We start from the raw sequence: 27,689 nt of genomic DNA on the forward strand, positions 1-27,689 counted from the left end.
GTAACTTGCCCAAATGTTGCACATGTCAAAGTGGTAGAATTAGGCTCCAACCCAAGTCGGCCTGTCTCATAAGCTCATGTCTTTTAAAAAAAAAAACACAAAAAACAAACACTGTAACCTGTCGGTACTATTCAAATGGCGAGCATTTTAACAAGGACAATGACGGAATGGGAAGGAAGGGAAGGGAGAGAAGAGATTTTGGCAGTCAGAAGGATGTGGCAACTGAAAACATATGGTGACAAGGGATTAAAAAAAAAAACAAAAAAACCAGTCAGAGTTTTTAGCCCAGATAACAGAATATGGCTGTGAGCTCAGCCTTGGAAAGAAAAATAAGAAATCACGTTTTGGACTTATTGTTTGAAATGACAGCAAAACACCCACATAAGAGGAGGTAAATTGACTTTCTCCAAAATGTGTAAAACCCATATAGAGATCACCAGCCACACACCCAACCCTGGAAGTGTCCCTCCTCAGCCACAGCCACCTGCAGAGGCGGGTCTCTCTGGCTGTCCAGCCTCGGCGCAGGGGCTTCTCCTCCTCGTCACGGTTCTGCCTCTCCTGCCTTGTTTTCAGTTCACTCTGCAGGGCATTTCCCAGGAAGGCTCCCCCAGTTTCCTCAGTTCTTTTCTCCCAGGGCCCCTGTCCCTTTCTGTCTCCCCATAGACGGAGCTGCTGGAAGGCGGGGACTCTCTTCACCTTGACCCGTTGTGCAGTCTCCGAGGCTATCCCTAAGTCTGCCTCTCAAAAAATATTTGTTGACAGACTGACTGCTTCCTATTGTTGCCCTGGAAAACAGATACCCTGCCCGGTGAAGTCACAGTTTCTTCCTTCTTAGGGCAATGCAGGGCACAACCTCAAGACCAGGAAATCATCTTCCTCATCACATACCAGGCTATTATTCATGCAGTTTACTCACTGGATAGGGTTCCCTTGAAATAAAGCTTAACAACTAGTCAAAGATGGACAAATTTCCTTAGTGTCAATCAACTTTTTAACAAGCCCACCCACTTGTGGGGGGAGGTTTCGGAGGAGGGGGGGGCGCGGCGGAGAAACCCAACCCTGCTTCGTTCTGTTTCCGAAATACACAAGTGGTGATCAAGGCTTCAGAATTTCTCCGCGGGTGGGTGTCAGGCACTGTACTCTTGTGCTAATTGGGGACTAGGGTCCCTTTTTTTTGCACCAGCTTTTGCAAAGCAGTAGTTTTACTTAAAAATAAGGATGTGTGTGTAGTGTGTGGCTTGGGGGTGGGGGGTGGGGAACCTACGGATATTATTGAGGGAACCTCTAATGCACCTCTTGCTCCTTTTGAATGTGGGGGTTTTGAGGTCCACCGAACTGTCTAATTCCATCCTATTCCACAGGCGGTTAGGACAGGGAAGTCGGCCGGTGCAGAGCGTACGTCCCAGGAGGACTTGGGGGTTTCGGGAGGGCCGGCGCCCTCTCCAAGCGGGTTTCAAGGCTGCTCCCAGCCAGGACCTGGGAGCCGCGCTTGGCTAGCGCCCCGGCTTTTATGGGGCAAAGAGCAGGAAAGCCAGGAGTGCAGTTCCCGCGGGGGCGGCGGCCGGGCTCGGGGTAGGACGGCGGGGACTGTGCTGACCGGGCGGGGCGGGGCGGGGCCGCGCGGGGCGGGGCGGGGGGGGGGCGGGGCGAGCGGCCGAGGCCGAGGCCGGGGGGCGGGGCCAGGCGCGCGGCGCCCTCACTCGGCCGCTGGGCTCCGCCTCGCCGGCTACGCAGGCGGCGGGGCTGCGGCACGGGCCGGGCAGCACCATGGCGGCGGCGGCGGCGGCGCCTGATGCTGCGGCGGCGGCTTCCGAGGCGCCGGCGGCGACTGCGACGGCAGAGCCCGAGGCTGGGGACGAGGACAATCGCGAGGTCCGAGTGCTGCAGAGTCTGCGGGGCAAGATCTGTAAGCGGGGGCTGGGCTGACGGGACCCGCCCAGCGGCGGCGGCGGCCGCGGGGCTGAGGGGGCGGCGGGCGCGCCGAGAGGTGCTGGCGCCGCGCCGCGCCGGGGTCGCGGGACCGGGAGGGGGCCCGGGCACGCGACGCGCGGGGAGGGCGGGCGCGGGGGAGGCCGGGAGGGGGGTGTGGTGGGGGAGGCGGCGCCCGGACGGGGCGGCGTGGGCTAGGGTGCCCTGTCCGGAGGGAGCGGAGCCGGGAATTCGTCCGGGAGGGGGTGCCTGGGCAGCGCCCGCGTGAGGGGCTCGGCCTGGGGGCGCGGCCTGGGCGCGGGGACGTCCCAGCTCGGGGCGCGGCCGGGGGCGCGGGCCGGGGGCGTGAGGCGCTTCCGGCCGCCCGGAGACGCAGGCCTGCGGGCGGTGCGGGCGCCCGGGAGCTGCCCGGAGGTGGGAGCCGAGCGGTAATTACCGGGAGGCGCGGCCGGAGCGGGAGGGGGGGGAGGAGGCGGGCGGGGAAGCGGGGCTGGCCCGAGGGGAGGGGGCTGCCTGTTTCCTGGGCTCCCGAGCCTGGGCGAGGTTGGAAAAGGCGCCCTGACCGTGGAGGAAACAGGCCGCCGCGGGGCTCCGGGGGCCGCCGCGCCGCGGGCCGGGGAGGGGCCCGGCCGGACACCTGTCCTCGCCCCGGCTCGCTGCGGCGGGGACTGGAGTCGAGAGACAGCGTGACTGACAGTGAATTCGGGCAGGATGTAGTGGCTTCCTGTGAGCAGGTCTCAAAACACACTCATCCCGCCAGCACTTAACCCACTTAATTCATTTCCTCCTCATGCATTTAATTACTTCTGTGAACGAGCCGTGCGAGTTGACTTCCTACAGAATTTTTGCTTAGAGGCTCTGAGCATTACCATGGACCAGACTATTGAGTCCCAGTCATTTGGACGTTTATTTTGGAAATAAAACAACCCTTTGGCGTCAGGTTGCCTTTTTTTTTTTCTTCTTCTTCACAGTATCGTATGCAGAGGAAACACTTTTTTTTTTCTATTTGTAATTTATATCAATAAAACTTATTTTTGCCTTTGTCAAATGTCACATTTTCTTTATTCCGTGTTCTCAAACGCAACGTGCTTCATGGCAATAATAACCCTGAGTTACGAGGAGTACTTGTTACTTTGTATGAAGGACATCAAATTACATTAAGATGGCAAACAATGCTCTTTCCTACACAGGATGTAAATTTTTCCTCTTTCCGAATAAGTAGTAGTAGTAATTGAGCTTGGATTCTCCCACTTTCCTCTTTTCAAGTTGCTCTGCCGTTGCAAGTCTTTCAGATTTTATTAAACCTCAGAGGCAGGTATGTTAAACTTTTCCACCTTTTTATTCCCAGAGGTACAGTTTTTAAAACCTGGAAAATGACACCAGAAAAGTAAATCTTGTCTGTATCTAACTTCTCCAAATTGAAGTTACCTTCTAGGGTATGAACTCTTATAATTTAATATTTGGGGAAACTATAAGTGGGCCAGAGTTTCCCCCTCGATCTAATTTTCCCAGTTTTTTTACTCCTTTACATTTTATTGTCACTTGGTGCTAGGCATTCTCCATTGGAGCCTCACTGATTTTTACATGGCTGCAGGTTATACCCTGGACTTGAGGGTTGGGCTCTTTCCAGAACTTACCTGCCCCGTACTTTCACCTGCTCCGCTCCATGGCAAAGATATCACAGTAAGAGATACCACTGCAAGTGTACTTGGGCCAGCAAATAAAAAAAACCCACAAATTTGTTTCTATGGTTTAGCAACCCCACTACCCAGATGTGAAGGTTAATCATCCAATTGCTAGAAATATTACCGCTTTAACCGTAGTCAAAGTATTCTGTTATCTCAGTCAGTTTCTTGCTTTTTTAATTGCTGAGTTTATAGCTCAGATCATAGAGTGTCTGCTTCATAGAAAAAAAAAAATGTATCAGGACACGTATATGAAGTCCCCCCCCCCCCCCCACCTCCCTTGCCATTTCTTGGCCCTCCTTTTAGCTGGTGTAATCCAGAGTTGGTTGACCTTCAGAACACTGTGAAGAGATGCAGTTTTCTGTTTCCCTGAAACTGACATGTGGGTTTTGCATGGTGGGGGTTGGGGGATGGAAGAGTCACTAGCAGGTGCTAAAGTCACAGAAATGGGATGAGGGTGGTTGTGACGCTGAAGATATTAAGCAGCTTGGGGAATCATGTCAGCTTCCCTTTTCATCTTACTGGGGGCTTGGAGGAAAGCCTGATAGTGTCCACTAGTCTGGAGATGTGCTGGCAGATTCCGAACTGCTGATTGAGAGTCTGATCTGGAGAATTAGAGGCCCATAAGGCTGAGAGGGGAGCCTGAGAGGAAATGTCCTTTTTCCTAAACTGGGGTAGGACCCTTCAACTCCAGATCATATCAGCAAAGAAGTGAGGATGGGTTCGTAAATATATATATTTAAAGTTCTAGAGCTAACAGTCCATAGCCTTTTCTAGGGGTTTCATTCCAGTATGTATTAATTTTCCCATATACTTTACAAGGTGAACTACTCGGTTGGCAGATGGAAAAACCATTTTGTGGTGTCAGTTTCAGATTATCAACATTAGCAAATCCAGTGTTGCTGACAATATTTTGTCTTACAGGCTGATCCCAAATTCCCCGAGGTCCCTTTAGTGCCCTAGGAAACCATGGCCGTTCCAAATGGTCTGCGTGGTTAATATGCAAGAGGCAGGTTTGGTTGTTGGATGCCCTACAGTTGTCATGTGAACCCTTGAAAGAAATTAAGGGTTACTTCAGACTCCATCCTCTGGTCTGAACTCCTGTGCAGTGAGTGGCAGGTATGCTAGTGCAGAGGAAGCCATTTTGCATTGCTCCCAAAAATAACACAAACCCACACACAAGCAAAAGAAGGGAATTGGGGCTTTCTCCTTTATACTTTCAGGCTTTTTGCTGTTATTTTATGTTGTCCTTCCTTTTGTTTACTGCTTTTTGTTAAGGTTGTTCTTGTCTAATTAAATCGGATTGTAAAACTTTCCTGAAAGAGCCCGTGTCACCTCATTCGTGGGTTTACCTGCTCAAGAGAGACCAGATTTATAAGGGAGCCAAATTTGAGGATTTGTGTGAACATTGAGACGTGTTGTGTGGTATCAAATTTGGGAACATGATGTGTCACAGAACTTAATTGGTTTCCCTGTCATCATCTTCAGATGAAGAATGATCTAGGCTATTTGGCCTAGAAGGATCTGTAGGGTATGCTGGAGTATAGACGGATACTTGGTCAGGTTAGTCACTTAATTTCCAACTCTTGTTAATCTCTGTGTGCCTCTGTATTCTCGTGTAAAATGGGGATAGTAAAGACATATCTATCTCACAGAATTGATTTGAGGATTAAATAAATCCTATTCCCCCAGAATCTGGGACAGAGTCTCGAAGAAGGAGTCAAGTAGGAGATAAAAATTAATCTTTATTTGATGTTCTTATCCAACATGCACTGGCATTACTGGTGTGCAAAGCTGATTAAAATCAGAAGAGACCTGTATTCTGTTTCTACATTGTTAATTATTATTCATGTGACGACTTTAGGCAGCTCACTTACGTGTGAGCTTATCTTCCTCATCTTTAAAATGGGAATAATGCTTCATGTACATGTTGTTCCCTCTGCCTGGGAGTGTTTTTCTCCTTTTTTCCACCCCATATATTTATGTCTGAGAACTGCTCATCCTTCAAAAGCCTGCTCCATGTCATCTCCATGTCATGTCTCTTCTTTGGGGTACTGTCAGACCCCCGTCCCTGGAGAGAAGGTGTTAAGACTGTATTGCAGAGGAATCAAAATTCCTTGTCCATTTCCTTATTATTTAGCACATTTCATAAAAATTATTTTCTTTGTTAGACTGTGAGCTCTTCCAAGGTAGAATTTATTCTTACTCATTTTTTAAAAAACTACCCCAGTGTCAGCATGGTGCCTAGAACAGAATAGGCCTTTAGAAAATGCCCTGCCCCTCACTGTGTTTTCCTGAGGAGGATTGAGACACAAGATAGGAAAGTGCTTTGTAAATTTTACAACTAAACAAAAAAGAAGAGATGGTATTATTAAGAGAAAACTGCATGATCTGTGGCAGAAAGTTCATCCCTTTCAAAATCACAGTACCAGCTGAGCTTAGGTTTGAACTGTTGCCAAAGTTGCCTCATTAGAAAAAGGATTAATTTTTTCTAAATGCTTTGATTGCTCATTATTAGTGGATTTGAATATTGTTACCTGACAATATTCAAATCCATGATGATTGTTACTAATTGGTCCTGAGTCTAGTAAAGAAAAATCTCACAATCACACCTTACCCATTAAATATTTTTATTTGTCATGGCAGGTTTGAGAGTTTTTTGGTAATAAAATATAAATCAAAACATTTTATTGACCATACAATACAATTGAGAGGGAGAGATTAAAAAGAGTTTATTCGTTTTAAGAATTCATTATTATCAGATATTTGAAATGAGATAAGTTATTGAATAAATTAATAGAGGAGACGATTTAAAAAGGGTTGGTTCATGCTAAGAATTCATTATTGTCAGAAATTTGAAATGAGATGAGTTATTTAGAATGAAGGAAGAATCCATCTTTCAGAGGGATAGAAATGAGAGAAAAGGGTTCTTTGTAAAAGTTCGCAGAGCAGTCTGCTAATCATTTGCTCTGCGGAAGACAGGAGGTAAACCTCAATGAGTTCATAGATTTTCTTTGTTTTTTTTTATTTTTTTATTTAACTTAGAACTCTTTGAGTAGACTCTAAGAGACTGTGGAACTAACCTAGCTGAAATAAAACTATCATTTTATCCTTTAATCATAGTTGCTAATCCTATTTCCTAGTTAATGTTCTCTATGAAATTATTTGACAATAATATCAAATTACATGTTTTATGTGTTAATGAAGTTTTATGCTCTAACAGTTTTATTGTATAGCCATTGATTAAGGTAAATTAAGAAACTTTTTATGTATAGTAAGAAATTCCTATCATATATCTTTAGTTTTAGATATCAAAAATCTCTAAAGTAATATACCTTATAAGGTTATACCAGTACACATCAGTGAATAATAATTGACAAATTTTTATTAAGAGCATGTTTCTAAGAATATCTTTAATGACAGAATGACTTTGGAAAAATTGTTTAACTTCGCTGAGTCCCTATTTTCTTGTAAAATGAGAGGTTTGGATATGGTCTTTAAGATCCCTTTTAGCACCTAGTCTTTGATTATTTCTTTTAAACTTGACCCATTTACTTTAAGACAGTGCATCAGATGCTTTTACTTTAATGCTTAAATTTATTTAGTATGCCTTTTTGGCATAAGATACACTATTTAAAAAATATCTAAGTTTATTAGATCAGATTGTTTGAATCCTAAAATATTTTTTTCTGTGAGTGTTAATTACTTTATTCAGTAGTACATAATACATATATGTATTGTAGGGCACTAGCTCATTGGACTGTGAATTGGACCTAGGCTGTGAATGGAATGAAAAAGTTCCTTACTAGTTTATCCTAAAGTGTAACTAAGCAATAGGTGCTTTTTAGACCCCTGTATTAGAGAATTACAGAAGTTTAGGGCTGGAAGATAGAGAACGTCTCTTGTTTTGTCCCCTCATTTTACAAATAAAGTTGACAGTCAGAGTTCACACAGTTTATGACCTGTGGACACTAGTTCACTAGTATTATCAAAGTTCTTTCTAAAATGCTACATAGGATGAATTCATTAGTACTCATGTTGCAGATGTACTACATTTAATATATGAAGATTGCACTGCCTATCTAGTGATATATCCAGTGGTAATAGATTTTCGTGTTATCAACACACACTCTCATCTGTTCCTTTTTAAGAATTTTGTGAAGTGGTTAGGATTAGTGATGAGACAGACGAGTGGAGATTGAGCCTGGATGCTTCCCTGTTTGTGTCATGCTCTAACTCAGCTGTTTTTAGTCCTGACTGCCCATCAGCATCACCTGTGAATTTAAATTCTGATGCCCATGCTCTACTCCGGACCTACTGAATCAGAATTTCTGGGGTGGTACCTGGACATCTGTAGATTTAAAACCTTCCGCAGAGGGTGCTAATGGGCAGCTAGGATAGCAAACCTCTGCTTTTGCCAGTTGAACAGACTAGCCACAAATTACCTGAGTGGCAGCAACCTCCTGTGTGCATGACCATTTAAAGGGGACCAATGGAAAGTTTGGTGCGATCACAAGGAGGTTTTAATTTGTTTATTTTCAAAAAGATTTATTTACTTATTTGATTAGGCAATACAAATACTTGTTGTAAGATACAAAAGGGTATACACTGATAAGTAATTCTTATTTCTGTTGTCCTCCTAACCATTCCCTCTTCAGAAACAAGCATTACCAATTTTTTGTGTGATCCTTACAGAGATTATTTAATATTTACACGCATAAATGCATGAGTATCACACCATACAAGTAATAGCAAAATATACACATTGTTTGCATCTTGCTTTTTTTCTTTATCTTTCCTTTCTTTCCCCCTCTTTGGTTAATCCTCATCTGAGGATATTTTCTCCATTGCTTTTCAGAGAGTGTGGCATAAGAGAGACACATCGACTGACTGCCTCCCACATGTGCCCCGATGGGGCAGGGAACGAACTGGCAACCCAGGCATGTGCTCTTGACCAGGAATCAAACCCGTGACCCTTTGGTGTGTGGGCCAATGCTCTAACCACTGAGCTTACTGGCAAGGGCTTGCTTTTTTATACTTAACAATAGTAGTTTGAAGATGTTTCATATCTCTATCTAGGGAGCTGCCTCATTTTTAACAGCTGCATAATATTCCATCATCTGGATATACCACAGTTGATTTAACCAGTCCCCTATGATATTCATTTAGGTTGTCTCTATTCTTTGCTATTACAAACATTACTACAATAAATAACCTTGTATGTGTGTCATCCTATATAATAAAGAGGTAATATGCAAATTGACCATTACTCCAACACACAAGATGGCTGCCCCCATGTGGACACAGTATGGCTGCCACAAGATGGCCAGCAGGGAAGGGCAGTTGGGAGGGACCAGGCCTGCAGGGGAGGGCAGTTGGGGGCAACCAGGCCTGCAGGGGAGGGCAGTTGGGGGCAACCAGGCCGGCAGGGGAGGGCAGTTGAGGGGGGCCAGGCCTGCAGGGGAGGGCAGTTGGGGGTGACCAGGCTGGCAGGGGAGGGCAGTTAGGGGTGACCAGACTGGCAAGGGAGGGCAGTTAGGGGTGACCGGGCCAGCAGGGGAAGGCAGTTGGGGGCGACCAGGCCTGCAGGGGAGGGTAGTTAGGGGCAATCAGGCCGGCAGGGGAGCAGTTAGGTGTCATTCAGGCTGGCAGGGGAGTGGTTAGGGGTGATCAGGCTGACAGGCAGAAGTGGTTAGGGGCAAGCAGGCAGGCAGGCAGGCGAGCAGTTGGGTGCCAGCAGTCCTGGATTGTGAGAGGGATCCCAGATTGGAGACGTTGCAGGCTGGGCTGAGGGACACACACCACAGCCTCCCTTCCCCCACCCCCACCCCACCCCATGCACAAATTTTGTGCACCGGGCCTCTAGTTTTTAATATGAGTGTATGTGCCTGTCAGTAGGATAAATTCCTATATTTTATGAATTCAGTTGATGAATTGAATAGTATGTACATTTTTATTTGTAAAGACAATAGCAAGCTGCTTTTCTTGGAAACTATAGCAATTTATGCTCCTATCTGCAGTGTATGAATGCCTGTTTCTTTACACCAACATAATGTGTATTTTAAAACTAATTGATCTTTACTAGTCTGTAAGATGAAAAGAAATGTCTAGTTTGTAGTTTTAATTTGCACTTCTTCTAAATGAGGTCAAGGATCGCTTCATTTTTTTTTTTTTTTTTTGCTTCATATTTTTTTAAGAGCCACTATTCCATTTTTTGTGTGAACTTGTCTGTTTACTTCTTTTGTCCTTTTTTCTACTAGCTTATTATTTTTACTGGTTATGGGAAAGCTTTATGCAATAAGGAAGTTATCTTTTTTTTTTAATGGAAAACTTTGATGCCTGCAGTCAAAGAGAACTTGATTCTTGAGAACTTGATTGTGAGATCAATGAGTGCAATCAGTTGTTGATTTCATCTACTTATGTAATTTCTGATATTAGAATAGAGATGGAGAAAGAACTGTAAGGAAAGGTAAGTGAAGACTTATAAACTGGAGTTAAAAGATAAACAATAGCTTGGGAGAGAATATTTGCAGCAAATCCTACAGACAAAAAGAAAACAGCTTAATATTGTTAATAACACTTATTCTGTGCCAGCCACTTTTAACACACTTTAAGCATATTAACGTATTTAATCCTCACAGTAATTATAAGTACAGTCATTGTCCACATTTTGCAGATGAAGAAACTGAGGCTCAGAATAGCTAAACTAAGTAACTTGATGAAGATCAGACAGTTAGTGAGTGTTGTAACTGTTATTCAAACTGAGCAGGCTGGCTTTACAGTCCATCCTGTTACTCTGAACCTACTATTCTATACTGCATCTGTCTTTGTTAGTGTCCATGATATATAAAAAGTTAGTGCAAACTTTAAAAAGGAAAAGGCCATTAGAAAAATAAAGGATATGACTAGGCATTTCACAGAAAAGGAGATACAAAAGGTTAGGAAACAAAGGAAAATGCTGGTAAGATTTAACAGAATTTAACCAAGGAAATACAAATTTTAAAAAGTCACTCATTTGTGAAAACAAAACTTTGTTAATTTCAGTTTTTGGTGAGGATTTAGGGAGAAGGTACTTTCCTCACTGTTGCTGTAAATTTAAATGGTAAAGCAGTGTTGGAGAGCATTTTGACAGTATCTGTTAAAATTTGAATGTATATACCCTATGCATTTCTATGTCTACATATCTACCTTACAGAAACACTTGTACATTTGCAGAAGAGGCATATACAGAGATGTTTAATGTTGCCTTGTTGATAAAACAAAGCAATTAGAGACAACTTAAGTGTCCATCAGTAGAAAATAGCTAAATAATATATGCACAAATATCTTCTATAGTAGCTAAAAAAAAAAAAGAGGTGTATCCATAGTATGAAAGGAAACAACTTTGACGTATTGTTGAGTTAAAAAAAAGCAATTTGTCAGAATCATATGTATAGTATCATGTGTTGTGTTTTTTCTATATGTATATTAGAACTGCACAGAAAGAGATTTTAAAAGATGTACAACATTGATTACCTCAGTGGTAGACAAAGGGAAATTAGCCTTACTTATAATGGCTTAATTTTCTATAGTGTGTATTTGTGTATTAGCTGTGTTATAAAAAATGACCATTTGTATAAATGAATTTGATACAATATTAAGCTGTGAGAGCTTCTCTTGCTCTATTGTTGAAGAATATTCTATCTGCAAAAATAAAGCTTCCTAACATTTTGAGTGCACATAGAAATAGAGTCAACTTTTATGTCAAAATTTGGGGTAACTTTATTTCCTATATTTTGCCTATTTTCACCATTTGTGTTCAAAAAGTTGACTAAAAAGCCAATGTTTTGTTTCAGAGAAATGGAGTAAAAAGAATAATTTTGATCCTTTAAAATATCAAAACATTTGTGTGAATGCTTTAATTTGGACAATCTTATTTTAGATAACATTTTCTTAGGATGAGGAAATTAACTAACATTTATTGGGTATTTACTCTTTTCTAGGTACTATGTTAGGCTACTTTTGCAAATTGTTTCATTTAATCCAATTTTGTGAAGAAGAGTGTTACTATTCCTCTTTTAGTGAAGAAGAAGCAGACAGAAAGGTTGTTTGTTCAGGATTTATAGCTACAGAGCCAGGTTTTCAGAAGGTCTTTAAGTTATCAAAAGTCCATATTATTTTCTCTACCAAGTTGCCTATCAGATGGTATATTGGAAAGAACTGATGAATACATTTCTCTTGTCAAGAAGTTGACAATTATCCCTAAATTGGTTGTGGTCTAACATAATGGATAGTCAATAAAATTAGAATGTTGTACTGTTTTGGGGATTGACATGCACACAAAAATGTTACTCTTTTTTCTGCCTATTTTCATGTGTATTTGTCTTGCTAGAACACACATACAGAGACACGCATACACTTATACACCTTTTTTATATCTAGGTACCACTTTTTTTTTTTTTTTTTTTTTAAAGCACTAGGTCATAATGAGTCCCCATTTGGCTCCCTGGATGCTGTTACCAGAAATAGCGGCCGTATTCCATATATGGCCTGTCCATGGAGCCCTTAGTTCTGCCACCACCTGGCTTTTGTTTGCTTGCCCTATGAGGCCCTCTTGGTCAGTTTAGGAGCCTTGCTAATCTTCATGTAGCTACAGGAACCTTTGGCCTATCCTAGGAGAGATTCTTACCATGTGTGCTTCAGAGTTTGGTTTGCTATTTGAGAAGGGGGCTGTAGGAAGCTTAGGGATCAGCACACGTTCAAAACTGAAATAGGAAGTGGGCAAGGCAAACAAACCACAGGAAGATCCTGCCTGCATCTTGGTGACGTATCTGTATAACCCATGGACGCTTCCTGGCAGTACCTTGTGAAACTTGCCTTTTCATGTACAGTGGTTTCCTAACTTCTTGTTCTGTACTAAGCTTCAGTCAAAGGTGATTAATACAATAGCAATATAGGTAACTGTGTAATTATTGTGCACATGACATATATGAGAGAACTGGCCCCTAACCATGTTCTGTAGACTTTCCCACTGAGGAGTTGCATCTTACCTAGTAGGACATTTTTAAGGAGTTGCTGTAACGTATGCTCTAACTTCAACTTTATGTATTGTCAAGAATTGTACTTATTGTTCAGGTTTTATAGCCATAAAACAGTTCTTTGTTCGCTGAGTTTAGGCCAACCACCTAAATAATGTTGGATTCCTAGAGTCCTTTGCCCACTCAGGTTCTTGCTCTGTGGTATTACCTTGATTTTAGGCACCTTGATGATTGCATGGTACCTATTTCCACGATGGAATAGGTAATGTTATGTTTTAGTAAGGGGTGCATATTTGCAGTTTCTACTCAAAACCATGTTGCGGGGTCTTTTAGCCTCTCTAATAAAATGGTAATATGCAAATTAACCATCACTCCGCTACATAAGCCACGCCCACCAGCCAAGCCACGCTTACCAGCCAATCAGGGCGAGTATGCAAATTAACCCCATCCAAGATGGCTACAGCCACAGAGAGCAAGGTTTCCCAGGTAACAGAGGAAGCCAAGCTTTCTGATAGCCGTTGCAGGCCTAAGCCTCCACTCAAGCTACAAAGTTTCAATTATAGAAAGTAAACAAATTCAAACAAATGGCGGCAGAATGGATCTTGAGAGAGCAGGCCAGGGTTGCCGGCGGCAACAGGGGAAGCAAAGCTTTCCGCACACCCTGGCCGGGCTCACCCACTTAAGGCTACAAAGTTTCAATTGTAGAAGGTGAATTAACTGCCACAGAAATGGCTGCCGCCACGGAGGGAGCAGCAGGCTTGGCTCCACTCCAGGCTACAAAGTTTCAATTGTAGAAGGAAAATAAATTCCAGATACCAGGGCCTCCCCTTAGGTTGCCAGGGGGCGTGGCTGGCCTGCAAGCCACCACAGGCCCCTCGCTCAGGCCACCCCATGCCCCAAGGGAACCCCACCCTGATCCGGGACACCCTTCAGGGCAAACCAGCTGGCTCCCACCCGTGCACCAGGCCTCTATCCTATCTAATAAAAGAGTAATGTACAGATTGATCATCACTGCAACACACAATATGGCTGCCCCCATGTGGACACAAGATGGCCACTACAAGATGGCCAGCAGGGGAGGGCAGTTGGGAGGCACCTGGCCTGCAAGGGAGGGCAGTTGTGAGGGACCAGGCCTGCAAGGGAGGGCAGTTGAGAGGGACCAGGCTTGCAAGGGAGGGCAGTTGGAGGTGACCAACCCTGCAGGGGACAGCAGTTAGGGGTGACCAGGCTGGTAGAGGAGGGAAGTTGGGGGCAAACAGGCTGGCAGGGGAGCAGTTAAGCATCAACCAGGCTGGCAGCGGAGTGGTTAGGGGGTGATCAGGCTGGCAGGCAGAAGCGGTTAGGGGCAATCAGGAAGGCAGGCAGGCAAGCAGTTGGGAGTCAGCAGTCCTGATTGTGAGAGGGATGTCCGACTGCCCGTTTAGGCCCAATCCCACCAGGATCGGGCCTAAACGGGCAGTCGGACATCCCTCCAGGAGTCCCAGATTGGAGAGGGTACAGGCTGGGCTGAGGGACAACCCCCCGCCGTGCACGAATTTCGTGCACCGGGCTTCTAGTTATTAAATAGAAACCAGAAATAATGTGTTTGTGTGTGTGTGTGCGCGCGCGTATTATTAACTCTCCCAATTTCTAGATGTTGACTGCATTTTTTTTTTTTTTTAATACTATGCAGGCCAAGCAAATCTCTGGCTACCTAACCCCCAATTTGTGTCCTCTAAAATAGTTCAAGTCCCTCATTTTAGAGATGTGGAGCCTGAGTTATAGAAAGGCCAGGTGTTTTTCCACATATTTCTTAAAATAGAAATGTATTACTTCTGAAATAAGAATCTAATTTTTAAAAAGTAAATGAGCTCCTCTGGTGTATCCGGTTATTAAATAACAGATTATCTTTGTTTAGGACTAAATGGCTTGAGTAAAGGGAATTGTGTGCAGATGCTAATTTTTAGGAATCTCTAACCAAGGAAGGGTACTACTGCTTACTATATAATGAGTGCTCTCTCTGTTTAGGCATTGTGGTAAGTGCTTTACCTCAGTTAATGTTCACAGAAACCCTATAACATTATAGTTATCCCTTTTTATAGAAGAGTTTGAGATTAAAGACATAAGATGAAGTACAAAGCTTATATTGAAACTCAAATCTCTGTCTCCAAAATGAATTCATGTAACTTGCTATGCTTTACCAATACTGAATGTTTTCAGAATTATGTGCCCCTTTTATTGCAAAAGTTTTAATTAAACTTTATAAGAAAATTTGAAAGACCTTATGATGTGTTAACATTACTTAGGATTGTCTTGTTTATGTATAACCAGTAGCCCTGCGCACGAATCCATGCGCCAGTAGCTCACTGCCACCCTCCTGTAGCTCCCCCCGCCCCACCCCTTCATAGCTTGCTGCCCTGCCCCCTCCTGTAGCTCTCCTCTGCCTGCTTGTAGCTTGCTGCCCCACCCTTCTGCTGATCCATGATCTGGTCGTTATTCAGTCGGTCGTCACGCTTCACAGCATAACGACCATTTGCATATTATATCTTTATTATATAGGATTAGAGAGCATAACAGTTATCTAATTTAATTTAGAGTAAAATTTTAATTTTACTCTAAACTTGTCAACACCAAGACTGTATTATATTTGAAGTATACATTTGCTTCATACTTAACTTCTTTTGTGTGTGTGTGTGTGTGTGTGTGTGTGTGAATTTAAATAATAAAGTTTGCATCTTTTTGTATCTTTTCCCCATCTAAAGCTCCATTCCCCTGTTTAAGTTGATATTCCTCTTATTAGAACATCATCTCCTGAGTCACTTAAGCCAAGTTATTCTATCTCTGTAGTATCTCTTCCATTTTTCTTTTCCTCCCATTGCCCGTACATTAGTTTAGGCCATTTAACTGTCAGATTTCCCTAAGCATAGTCCTGACCACACAAACTTTCAGTGACCTTTGTTGCTTACTGAATACAGTTAAAACTCTTTAGATTGGCATTTCAGGACCTGTTTGATTTCACCCTTCCTTTACAATCTTATTCCTTCTCATTCCCCTTTCAGCTTCCTTTATGCTTTAACCAATTTGTACTATTCACTGCCTCCTTGAAGGTGCTCCTGCTGTTTCCAACTCCAGACTGTGTCCTCTTACTTCTGTAATATTATCCCTCCATCCTCAGTGTCTATACTTTGTGGGGGGAAACCAGTTGGAAGAAGTTATAGTGAAGATTAAGTGAAGTAACATATATGAAATCCCTAAAAACAAATCTATGTAGTGTATGTATTAACTTATTCAGTAAAGGGTAGCTGTTTTACGATTTAGCTTTCCTCCCACGTCAATCTTTGTCTTTGCGGTTACCTTGTCCAGGATTCTGGCCCTTTGCAATTTCTCTTGGGGTTTAATTTAATCCTGCTGAACTCTGTCTTGGCTCTTATCCCTGTTCTTAAGTTATCCTTTGAATAGACCTGGGCGTACAGGATCTCTTAGGGTAATTTCAGAAAGGAGTAGCTGTCTATGCCTCTCAGCACTTCTCTATTCAGAAAGACATTAAGAGTAATAGAAAGACTAAGCTTTGGAGTTTGCTTTTTGTCAAATTACCTTAGCAGATATGTAAATTAATTTTTAAAAATTTATAAAAAGGAATGGTAATACCTCACAAGGTTGTTGTATAGATCTAATGAGATATTTGAGAAAATGTTTAGCTCTAATCTTGGAGTATCCAGCTACTTGATAAATATTTATCTTCCTTTCTTACTTATTCCAGTAGTGTCTTTCTCTAGGATACACAGAAACATACATACAAACCTGTAGATATAAATGCATGCATATATTTCCCCCCAAACATACACAAAAGCACACATGTGCATACTAGCACACATGTACAGAAGCATATATACCAGAATCTGTACCCAGTAGCCTGATACTTGAAATTCTAGTCCTAGGTGAAATTTATATGGTAGATCTGTATTTACTATCTGGCGACCTTTACAAAGAATCATTGATCTTGTACACAGAAAGTTGGCCATTTTTCCATTTCCGTTCATCTGTTATCAGTTTTGATTCCCAGTGGTGTTTATCTTCTTAGTTTAAATTGTTTACTTTTTGACAATGACTAAAAGCTACTATTTTCTAGAAAATATTTACTTGTCTCCCCTCTTTCTTCAGGTATTTATGCAGAAGTTACCTTTTCAGTGGAGCCTTCCTTGGTTCCCCCTTCCCCTCCCTTTCATGTGGTGTCCATTCCTGCTTAACCCTTATTTGTTTATCTTATTTGTTTTCTGTCTGTCCACTTATGTTAGCTCAATAAAGATACAGTTTTGTCTTTTTTTCTCACTATTGTATTCCTAGCGTATTAGTAGACACTCAGTAAATATTTGGATGTGTGGATTTCTGGATTTGCTTGTTTATTTTCAATATAATAACTCTGTGTTAACATTATAAAGATTATTATAGTTAGTGCTTTAGGTAACTGTATACAGAAAACATTTTTTAACCTTTGGAGCAGTGACATAGATCAACTTACATCAACTGAAAAAAAGAAGCTTATATGCAATTTTGTAATTTGTGATACGATAAACTCTTTTTTTGCCCATGTTAAAGTTCTAAACACACACTCTCTTATACTTACTTAGTAGGTATTTCAGTATCTATTATTAGCTAAGCATGGTTCTGAGAATTGATCCTTTCCCTTAAGAAGTTTACTATTCAATGAAGAGACACATAGCAGTTCCTTCTCATCTCTACTAACTCAAAATGATGGAAACCTCTGAGGCTCTATCTTCAAATCTCTTTCCTTTTCTATCCATATTTACTCTCCTTGTGATCTTGTATGGTTTTATGGTTTTATAAATATTATGTACTTCCTGATGATTTTCAAATTTTATCTCCATCCAGGACTTCTTTGCCCTATTTTTTTTTAATTGCTTGATTTGAGAGAGAGAGAGAGAGCAGATGGGGGGGGGGGGGGGAGGAAAAAACATTGATTTGTTGTTCCACTTATTTATGTATTCATTGGTTGATTCTTGGATGTGACCACAACCTTGGCACATCGGGATAATGCTCCAACCAACTTTGCCCTCTTGACATCTACACTTGGATAGCTAATAGACATCTCAGATTTAATGTGCAAACTCTTTCTTTTTTTTTCTTTTATTATATTTTATTGATTTTTTACAGAGAGGAAGGGAGAAGGATAGTTAGAAACATTGATGAGAGAGAAATCTCAATCAGCTGCCTCCTGTACACCCCCTACTGAGGATGTGCCCGTAACCAAGGTACATGCCCTTGACTGGAATCGAACCTGGGACCTTTCAGTCTGAAGGCTGACATTCTAGCCACTGAGCCAAACCGGTTAGGGCCGTGGTCGGCAAACTGCGGCTCGAGAGCCACATGCGGCTCTTTGGCCCCTTGAGTGTGGCTCTTTCACAAAATACCACGGCCTGGGCGAGTCTATTTTGAAGAAGTGGCGTTAGAAGAAGTTCAAGTTTAAAAAATTTGGCTCTCAAAAGAAATTTCAATCATTGTACTGTTGATATTTGGCTCTGTTGACTCATGAGTTTACCGACCACTGGGTTAGGGCAACTCTTTTTTAAAAATATTTTTTTTATTGATTTCAGAGAGAGAGAGGAAGAGAGAGACATAGAAATATCAATGATGAGAGAGAATCATTGATTGGCTGCCTCCTGCACGCCCTCTACTGGGAATCGAGCCTACAACCCAGGCATGTGCCCTGACCTGGACCTCCTGGTTCATAGGTCGACGCTCAACCATTGAGCTACACCGGCCAGGCCCCAGTACAAACTCTTGGTCCCTCTCCTCCAACAAGAGGCTCCTCCCTCTGGAAATGGCATCTCTGTTCATCCAGCTGCTCAGGCTGAAACTCCAGGAAGTCATCCTTGACCCCTTTTTCTCTCACACCCACACCCAAAATATCAAAAATCCTGTTGGCTCTATCTTCAGTATGTACACTCAGTTGACCACCTCTCTCCATGTCAGGACTGCCCCCCCCCCCCCCCAGCTTATCTCTAATCATGATGATTACAATAGCCTATGTAGTATTCTGCCTCCACCTTTTCCCTTCTGCAATGAGTCTTCTTAAACAAAAGTTAGATGGTGCCATTCTTCTGTTCAAAATCCTTCAATAGCTTTCCATCTCACTCAAAGGCTTTCTGTTGGCCTATAAGACCTGTTTAACGTCTTTCCCCGCCCCTGCCTCATCTCTTACCATTTCCTCCCTCTCGCCATTGGGCTTATTTTATAGTTATACTGGCTATTCCTTCAATGTGCCAAATTATCCTGTCTCAGAGCCTTTACGTATTTTATTCTTTTTTCCTGTTCGTCCCTTTCCCCAGATATCCACGTGGCTCAGTCCTTCATTGACTTCCTTCAGGTATATGCTCAAATGCCTTAATAGGAAGGCCTTCCCTGATTCCCTGTATAAAATAACAGTGGTCTCCTCCTATTCTCTACCCTCTGGGCCGGGCACTCTCTAACCCTCTTACCCTACTTTATTTCTTCCATGGCAATAAATATTATTTATTTACTTGTTTAAGAGTTTATGATGTTTGTTTCCCCTGTCTAGATTATACAACAGTTCCGTGGGCCGAGATCTATTTTTATTCATTGTTATATCCCCAGCATTTAGAAAAGTTCCTGGCATGTTGTAGGCACTTAATAAATATTTGCTGAATGAAATATAACAAGTGCAATACAATATGATTATTATAGTAGAAGTACATATGAGGAAATAAGAAAAGAGTGACATGACTACCTAGGAATTGAAGGAAGACTTTATGAGGATGCCCTTAAACATCTTTTTTGGGGGGAAAACAGGTAAGAGCATTCCATGCAATGAAAATAACATTGCAGATGTATGGAGGCGTGGGAGAATATAGTTGCGTACTGTTAGAGCATAACTTGTGGATGTAAAGATTAAGTAAGTAGAAGAGGCCAAATGTGTAGTAGATGGTGTCAGATCATGAAGGGTTTTTATGCCAGACTAAGGAATTTTAGATTTCATTCTGCAAAGTGGGTAGTGTGGCACCATTCAAGATTTTTGAGCAAGGGGTGATATATATGTTTACATATTAAAATAACTGGCAACAGTTTGACAGATGGGGAGCCAAGCTAAACAGGGCATTTTATTTAAGCTATATATGATGTTGCAAGCTATGTATGCTGTGGAGAAACAGTTACTATCACATGAGTAGGCAAGAGGCTGTTTCATTTTATGGTTGGACAAAAACCACTGATGTGTAGTGTGAAGGTGTTCTTGGCATACTTGCAGTACCTCTATGAGGGAGAAGAAATGCCCTGTGGAGATTAGTTTGCTCACCTCTAAAAATCCATGCTTTAGGAAATTTTTTTAAAATTTAGTTAATTATATCATAAATCATAATGTAGACTAGAAAAGATCTTAAGGAGTACCATTTATGAATCCAACAAGAAAGGATGTTGTTACACAATAAAAGATGTTGAGCTTGAAAGCCAGCTTCCTTTCTTCATAAAGGAATAGTTGTTTTGTCAATAATATACCTCCTGATCTTGATTCACTGTTGAAGGAAATAGTGACATTTGAAAATATAATCAGGTCTATACTATTTGCTGTAGGGTCAATACATCTGCTTTTGTAGACAAATATCTGCCTTTGCATATTGCAGTACTCTGGCATGCACATAATTTTTTAAATGAGGGACAAGCTAAAAACATTTCTTTCATTCAAATGCAAGTAAAAACCACTTCCATTATTTCATTTGTCTTGCTTAAGTGTCCTATCTCAGCAATATATTGAATGTCTGGAATACTTTAATCTTATTACTTTTAAACATGATGTGTATAAATTTAAGGATAAGATAGAGTTACCCAGGCCAGATAGCTCATTTGGTCTGATATGCCAAGGTCGCGGGTTTGATCGCCAATCAGGGCACATACAGGAATCAACTAATGAATGCATAAATAAGTAGGACAACAAATCTCTCTCTGTCTCTCTGTCCTTTCCTCCCTCTCTCTCTCTAAAATCAATCAATACATAAAAACTTTTAAGTTAGAAAAAAGAATATTTTTTTAAAAAGATGGAGGTACCAAAATGTTGCACATGGTTTGAATGTTGAAAAGTTGATACTCCCAGATTCATGGAAACATGACACTGTATTATTGAGCCTATTTTAAAAACCACATCCAAATGGTACAGTAGGAAATGAAGAAACGTTTGCCAGAGACAGATACAACAATACAGAGAATTAAGATCCATCTGTCTCTGTTTCCCAGGTTGCAGCATTTACCATTCGATCATGCTGTGCTATTCAACTCACTATCTACCGGAACAATAAAAATAGTTTTTAGTGAGATACTGCTTTGTCATTTCTGAGTCCATGTTTGATCCAGATAGCCACATCTAGCTGAAAGATTTCCCAAACTCTGAAGACTAGTAATGTAGGATGGAGTTTTCTAATTTGTTTAGAAATGAAGGGCAAGAAAAGAAACCAGTCTAGGATTAAGTTTACAGAATCAACTCTAGCTAGTTTAAGCAGAAAGAGATTTAGTAAAATATTTTAAGTGGCTTATAGAATCGTTGGAAAGACTGTGGAAACGGATTCTATGTTGAACTTTCAGGAATGGCATTCTAAAGTCACATTGCAGCTGGACCACCAAGAGAGTTACTATCTCTTTTAGGATTAAAAATGTGCCTGCAGAATTGGGAAGCTGTAATTTTTAGCTGCTTGTCTTACAACCTCACCACCTCTGCCATGATCAGGAATCTGCCACTATTAGGAAATAACCATCAGCAAGCAGCCATCTTCATCAGTAATCTGTTGTCATTACAGCTGGCTCTAGAACCAAGCTACACCTGTCACAACCTGTATGACAGAATGGATGCCTTTCTTCTTGATGCCTATGAAACCTGTGACTAGACACAAGGACTTCTGCAAATGTTGCTGCAGAAAATCTGGACATCTTCATGACAGTGCTTGTCAGTAGAAGCAGCCTTAATGCAACCTCCCTTCTCTTCTGCCTTCCAAATTTCTTTTTTTTTTTAAATATATTTTTATTGATTTTTTTACAGAGAGGAAGGGAGAGGGATAGAGAGTTAGAAACATCAATGAGAGAGAAACATCGATCAGCTGCCTCCTGCACACCTCCTACTGGGGATGTGCCCGCAACCAAGGTACATGCCCTTGACCAGAATCGAACCTGGGATCTTTCAGTCCGCAGGCAACGCTCTATCCACTGAGCCAAACTGGTTAGGGCCCAGATTTCTAATGAGTGCATCTGATTGGTGGAATTTAAGTCACATTCACAGTTCTAACGCAAGGGAGGCTGGGAAATGTAGTTTTTAGCTTTCTAGTCTCTACAGTGCAGAAAGTCATACACCAAAGGACATTGGAATGGATGAAGAATACTGATCTACCATATGTACCACAGATATAGATCCTGATTCTCCTTAAGAATAGCCACCATCGAATGGGCTATGGATAAATTGAGAAAATTTGCAGATAATACCATCAAATGTTGAGAAATGTATAAGTATTTGTTTTTGTGTATATATATAATTTTTATTCAAAGAGGAAGGGAAAGGGAGAAAGAGACAGAAACATCAATGATGAGAGAGAATCATTGATTGGCTGCCTCCTGCGTGCCCCACACTGGGGGCTGAGCCCGCAACCCAGGCATGTGCCTTGACCGGGAATTGAACCATGATCTTTTGGTTCTAATATGCAAATCGACTGAATGATAAAACAACTGGTTGGCAGAGGGGGAGGGGTGTGGCCAGCGAACAGGCCAGCCAATCCAGGTGCCAGCGGGCAGAGGGAGGGGACAGCAATTGGGGGGCGGTGGCGAAGGGGTTGATGGGGGGGGGCGGTAGGGCAGGGACGGCCGCTCACTGGCCAGCGCCGTCCCTGATCGCCCCACCAATTGCCTCCCACAGAGGGGGCCATTGGCAGCGGTGGTGTTGGGGCGAATCAGGGCATGTGCCCCCTATCAGCCGCAGGCCGCCTCTCACAGAGGGAGGCTAGCCTGGGGAGCGGGCCTAAGCCATCAGTCAGACATCCCCTGAGGGCTCCTGGTCTGCAAGAGGGCGCAGGCCAGGCTGAGGGGACCCCCCGCCCCCAGCCCCTGCCGAGTGCATGAATTTTTGTGCACTGGGCCTTATATATATGTGTGTGTGTGTGTGTATTTTTTTTTTCGGAGATGGTGGGAGATAGAAACATCAATGATGAGAGAGAATTGTTGATCGGCTGCCTCCTGCACACCTCCACTAGGGGTCAAGCCCACAACCCAGGCATGTGCCCTTGACCAGAATTGAACCTGGGACCTTTCAGTCCACAGGCTAACGCTCTATCCACTGAGCCATACCGGTTTCGGCTATTTTTATTTTTTTATAGTGACATTTTTTAATATACCTAAAATTGGTGTTCCACCTATATTTAGTGGCATATGGATGCCAAAAGTTGCCTCACATTTAAGGTGTGGGTAATAGATGAAAAGCCTGAACAAGGGAGTAAAAGAAAATCAGGAGTGGGTTCCCTACACTGAGGCTAGATCAGTGCTATCAAATACTGAAGCATGGTTAAATAAGGTAGGAACTGAAAAGCAATCATTTGATTGGGTAGCACTTAGTATTTATTAGTGTTCTTGAAGGATCTAGTTAAAAAACACCACAAATTGCAGGTTCAGGCTGTGAGTAGGAGCAGAGTTTATAGAATAAGTTTTCAAGAAGCTTGCCTTTTAAGGAGCAGTAGTTGTTTGGTTGTTTTTTGGTTTAATGCACTTGCTTATTTATATACCATAATTAACTAGAACTAGTGAGGCCCAAAGCAAATACACATGCAAGACAAGTACAATCTTCCAAATTTCCTCAGTTTTCTCTTTTTGTGTATCTTGATGTAAAGTGTGTGCTATTAAGGTAATCTCTTTTTGCTTAGAGATATAATGGGTACAATATTACTTTTATTTTCTAACCTTCACTTTTGATGATTTTTTTTTTACAAAGTGGCAGTTAATTATTTCAGTTTATGTCTTTTATAAAATGCCAATTAAATACCACTATATTTTGGAGTTGCAGTTTAAAGTCTTGATAGCTGGCTTAATCAACATATTTGTACTAGAGGCCCAGTGCACGAATTCATGCATGGGTGGGGTCCCTCGGGGTGGCCTGCGGAGATCAGACCTCAGCTCCTGCCCCCAGCCTCACAGCCCCAGCTTGCGCCCCCAGCCTCACAGCCCCACAGCCCCACCTGGCACCCTGCCTTGGCCTGGTGCCGCCCCCTCACCTGCTCTACCATCCTGCCTGCAGGGTGATCTATTAGGGTGGGGCCCCATGCCCGGTGGCTCCCTTAGTACCTGGGAGCCAGGCAGCAGCCCTGCCCCCCACCACTGCAGCTGTCTCTGTCTTTGAGCGATCAGTCAGGTCTGGGCCCCCTGCCTGGCTCCCTCAGTGCCTTGGAGCCGCCCCACTGCTGCTGCTGGTTGCTGTCTGCAGGGCGATGGGCAGGGTGATCGGGCCCCCGCTTGCATCCGCCTTGGCCTGGCGCTGCCCGCTCACCTGCTCCACCATCCCACTGTGGTCCCGCTCTCATCGGGGCCCATTGGGGCCAGTAGTGCCTCCACTGCTGCCTGCTGCCAGCGCCGCATCGCCAATGCCCTCCATGTTCTGCAGTGCCCCCTGGTGGTCAGGGCACATCATAGCGAGTGGTCGAACGACTGCCCAAGGGGACAATTTGCATATTAGGCTTTTATATAGGACTAGAGGCCTGGTGCACGAAATTCGTGCCCAGGGGGGGGTCCCCTCAATCCGGGACCCTCTCCAATCCGGGACCCCTTGGGGATTGGGCCTAAACCGGCAGTCGGACATCTCTCTCACAATCCTGGACCGCTGGCTCCTAATCGCTCACCTGCCTGCCTGCCTGGTCGCCCCTAACAGCCCTCCCCTGCCGGCCTGATCGCCCCCACTGCCTCTGTGTGCTGGCCTGATCACCTCTAACTGCCCCCCCCTGCCAGCCAGGTCGCCCCCAATTGCCACCTCCCTGCCGACCTGGTCGCTCCTAACTGCCCCACCTACCCACCCACCCCCCGCCAGCCTGGTCACCCCCAATTGCCCTCCCCTGCTGGCCTAGTCGCCCCTCACTGCCCCCCTCCCCCCGCCAGCCTAATTGCCCCCAACTGCCCACCCTGCCAGCCTGGTTGCCCCTAACTGCACCCCCACCCCCTGCTGGCCTGGTCGCCCCTAACTCCCTTCCCCACCACCAGCCTGGTCGCCCCCAACTGACCTCCCTGCCGGCCTGGTCACCCTTCACAACGCCCCTGCTGGCCTGGTCTGCTTGTTCAGTCGTTTGGTCATCCCTCACTAACTTCCCTGCCGGCCTGGTCGCCCCATGCAGCCTGCTTGTTCAGTCGTTTGGTTGTCCCTCACTAACCCCTCCTGCTGGCCTGGTTGTAGGCAGTCATCTTGTGAGGGTGTGATGGTCAATTTGCATATTACCTCTTTATTATATAGGATGATTGGTGAGTTAGGCACTGGTTAGATGAATTCACTTTCAATGTAATTTATTTGAACATTAGTGAACAAAGAGTATGATAACTGCTTTTATAGGAAGTGATATGAGTGCATTTTATATATTATATAGAACTTAAGTTTTTATTCTAAGTAAATATCTGTTAGTGTCAAGTTCATTGGATGCTGCAGACAACATAATCTCCATTTTCTCTCGTTAATAAAAGGTGGGCATTGGAAATATGTACATTTCATAGTGAAGTTTTCTTAAACTTCACTTTTATGTGAATGAAACAGGAACATATTCAAGGCCTATGATTTAGTGTTCCAAGTTTTCTCATTAGATATGGAGCATGCCTATTATGATTTAACCCTTTGCACTTGCTTGCTTTTTTCTCGATTCCTTTATTCTAATGCTAACCGTGTCGAGTCATACTCAATATCCGAGTGCAAAAGGTTAATTCCAAATTTGTTTACATTCCAGGCCCTATAGAGTGACCTAGTTGGATTTTGGTTTAAAATAAAACATAGATTATACAGAGGGGAGTTATCAAAGAAGGAGAGACTTAAAGGAACAGAAGGTTGAAAATAATGAAAACAGAATTGCTGAGTGCTCTGGAGTGAAAGGGAAGAGATGGGGTCAAGAGAGCACAGGTAGATGGATGAACTCCAGATGAGCCTTGTTTGAGAGGAGGGACATCTAGAGGAAGAGAATGGATGGATACAAAATCAAATATATGTTCTTTTTCCTGTTAAGAAACAGCCCAACCCATATGACGCAATTTTAGGGTCACTTAAAAGATTAGATTCCTTGATTCTTACTTGAGATGAACATAAGTATTTTTACATATTCCGTTTAAGTGGTAAATTTATTTTTTTCTAATTTCCCAATGACAAGTTTAGTAACAATGAGTATCTAACTGGTACCTTTTCATTGATTTTCTCATTTTAATTTTTTAAAAGTATTTGTTTATTGAGGTTTTTTTCCATAGGTGTTTCTTAACTTTCTGATAAACTTCTTTAAAATATATTGGTTTAAATGGCCTTTAATTTTAAAGTTGATAAACAATAAGAGACTTAAGTTTATCTATTCCAAACTTTCACCAGGCAAGCTGTGCTTCAGTGATTTGTCTGAAGTCATTTAGCCACTTAGTAGCAGAGGTAAGACAGAACATTGGTTTCCTGATTGTTAGGGCAAAGCTCTTGTCCTTATGCCAACTGTCTTGCTTTTCTAATTTAGTACATTGGTGTCTGATTTCAGCACCCACACTTTTGTGTGTCCTTGTGGCCCAAGCACATCTTACAAGAACTTCAAACTAGACGTATTGGTTTCCTTAATGTGCATTCAACAAATTCTCTCAAGTGTCTTCCTTACTGGGTGGCAGTCACTATTTTAGACCTTGGAGATCAACAAATTCTCAGGCCTCAAGAATGAGGGAACCAGAAAATAGACACTTAAGTAATATTAACAGAGTTTCAGATAGTTATAAATGCTATCATGAAAAGAAACAGAGAAATAAAATGTGGTAACAATAGTCAGAGAAGGTTTCTCTGAGGAAGTGACATTTGATCTGAGACCTGAGTGATAGCCAGCTATGGGTTAGAGCACTCCAGGCAGAGGCCCGAAGCTTGAGCAAGCTTGGCATGGTTGATGAATGGAAAGAAGGTGAACACTGGGGAAAGTGGGAGGAGAAGAGGTCAGAGAGGAGAAGACCGTTCAGTAGGGCTGTCTAGACCATGACAGTGGGAATTTAGAAATGGGATTATATTCTAAGTGAAATGGAATGGTGTTGGTGCAGGGGATGTGGCTGACCTGAATGATGTGTTTAAAAGATCACACACACTGCTTGAAGGAGAGTAGATTATAGGGTGCAACCAGTGAAGGTGATTGAGGAGTGGTTAGATTTAGGATTTATTTTGGAGGGTCTGTTGGATTTGTTGATGGACTCGATGTGTGGGTGGGAGGTTTGGGGAGGATGGTGAGAAAAAGAGGAAGGTGGTAGTAGACTGGGGGAAAAGCCTGTTTTAAGGGAGGAAGTCAGATGATTTGTCTGGGACTTGTTAAATTTGAGATACCTACAGAATCCAAGGAGGCACTTGGGTATTCATAGCTAGTGTTGACAAGAAGGTAGCAGACCTGGAAATGTAGATTTGGGAAGCATCATCAGTAACACTATATACTGAAGGAGTTTGCTTGGGAAAGGAAAGAAGGTGCGCCATAACAGCCCTGAAGCATTATAAGATTTAGACGTGAGGAAGGAGAGACGTCAGGAGAGAGGGCCAGTGATGTAGGAGGAAAGCCAGAGTTGTGGAAGCCAAGAAAAGAGGACAATTTAAGGATGGATGTTAGTATTACCTTTTTTTTTTTTTAACTTATTTTAAACTAGAGGCCTGGTGCACGAGATTCATACACTCAGGGCGGGAGGGGGAGGGGTCCCTCAGCCTGACCTGTGCCCTCTCACAGTCCGGGAGCTCTTAGTGCTGCCACGGATCGGGAGAGGTTCCCCCACCACCGCTGTGCTCGCCAGCTGTAAGCTGTGAGTCTGGCTTCTGGCTGAGCGGCGCTTCCCCTGTGGAAGCGCACTGACCACC

General features: G+C 43.1%; 1 protein-coding gene across 2 annotated transcripts in view; it reads left to right on the forward strand.

Annotated features, from left to right (window-relative positions):
* The first annotated feature begins 1,718 nt into the window (after positions 1-1,718).
* The window catches only part of RASA2 (RAS p21 protein activator 2), a 117,804-nt gene continuing 91,833 nt past the window's right edge, over positions 1,719-27,689 (forward strand). For both annotated transcript variants that reach the window (XM_054729596.1, XM_054729597.1), the window contains exon 1: positions 1,719-1,906. In XM_054729596.1, coding sequence (XP_054585571.1) covers positions 1,768-1,906 — 139 coding nt within the window. In that variant the 5' untranslated portion in view covers positions 1,719-1,767. The remainder of the gene's footprint in view (positions 1,907-27,689) is intronic.

Source organism: Eptesicus fuscus, chromosome 18, assembly GCF_027574615.1.
Source record: "Eptesicus fuscus isolate TK198812 chromosome 18, DD_ASM_mEF_20220401, whole genome shotgun sequence".
Taxonomy (NCBI): domain Eukaryota; kingdom Metazoa; phylum Chordata; class Mammalia; order Chiroptera; family Vespertilionidae; genus Eptesicus; species Eptesicus fuscus.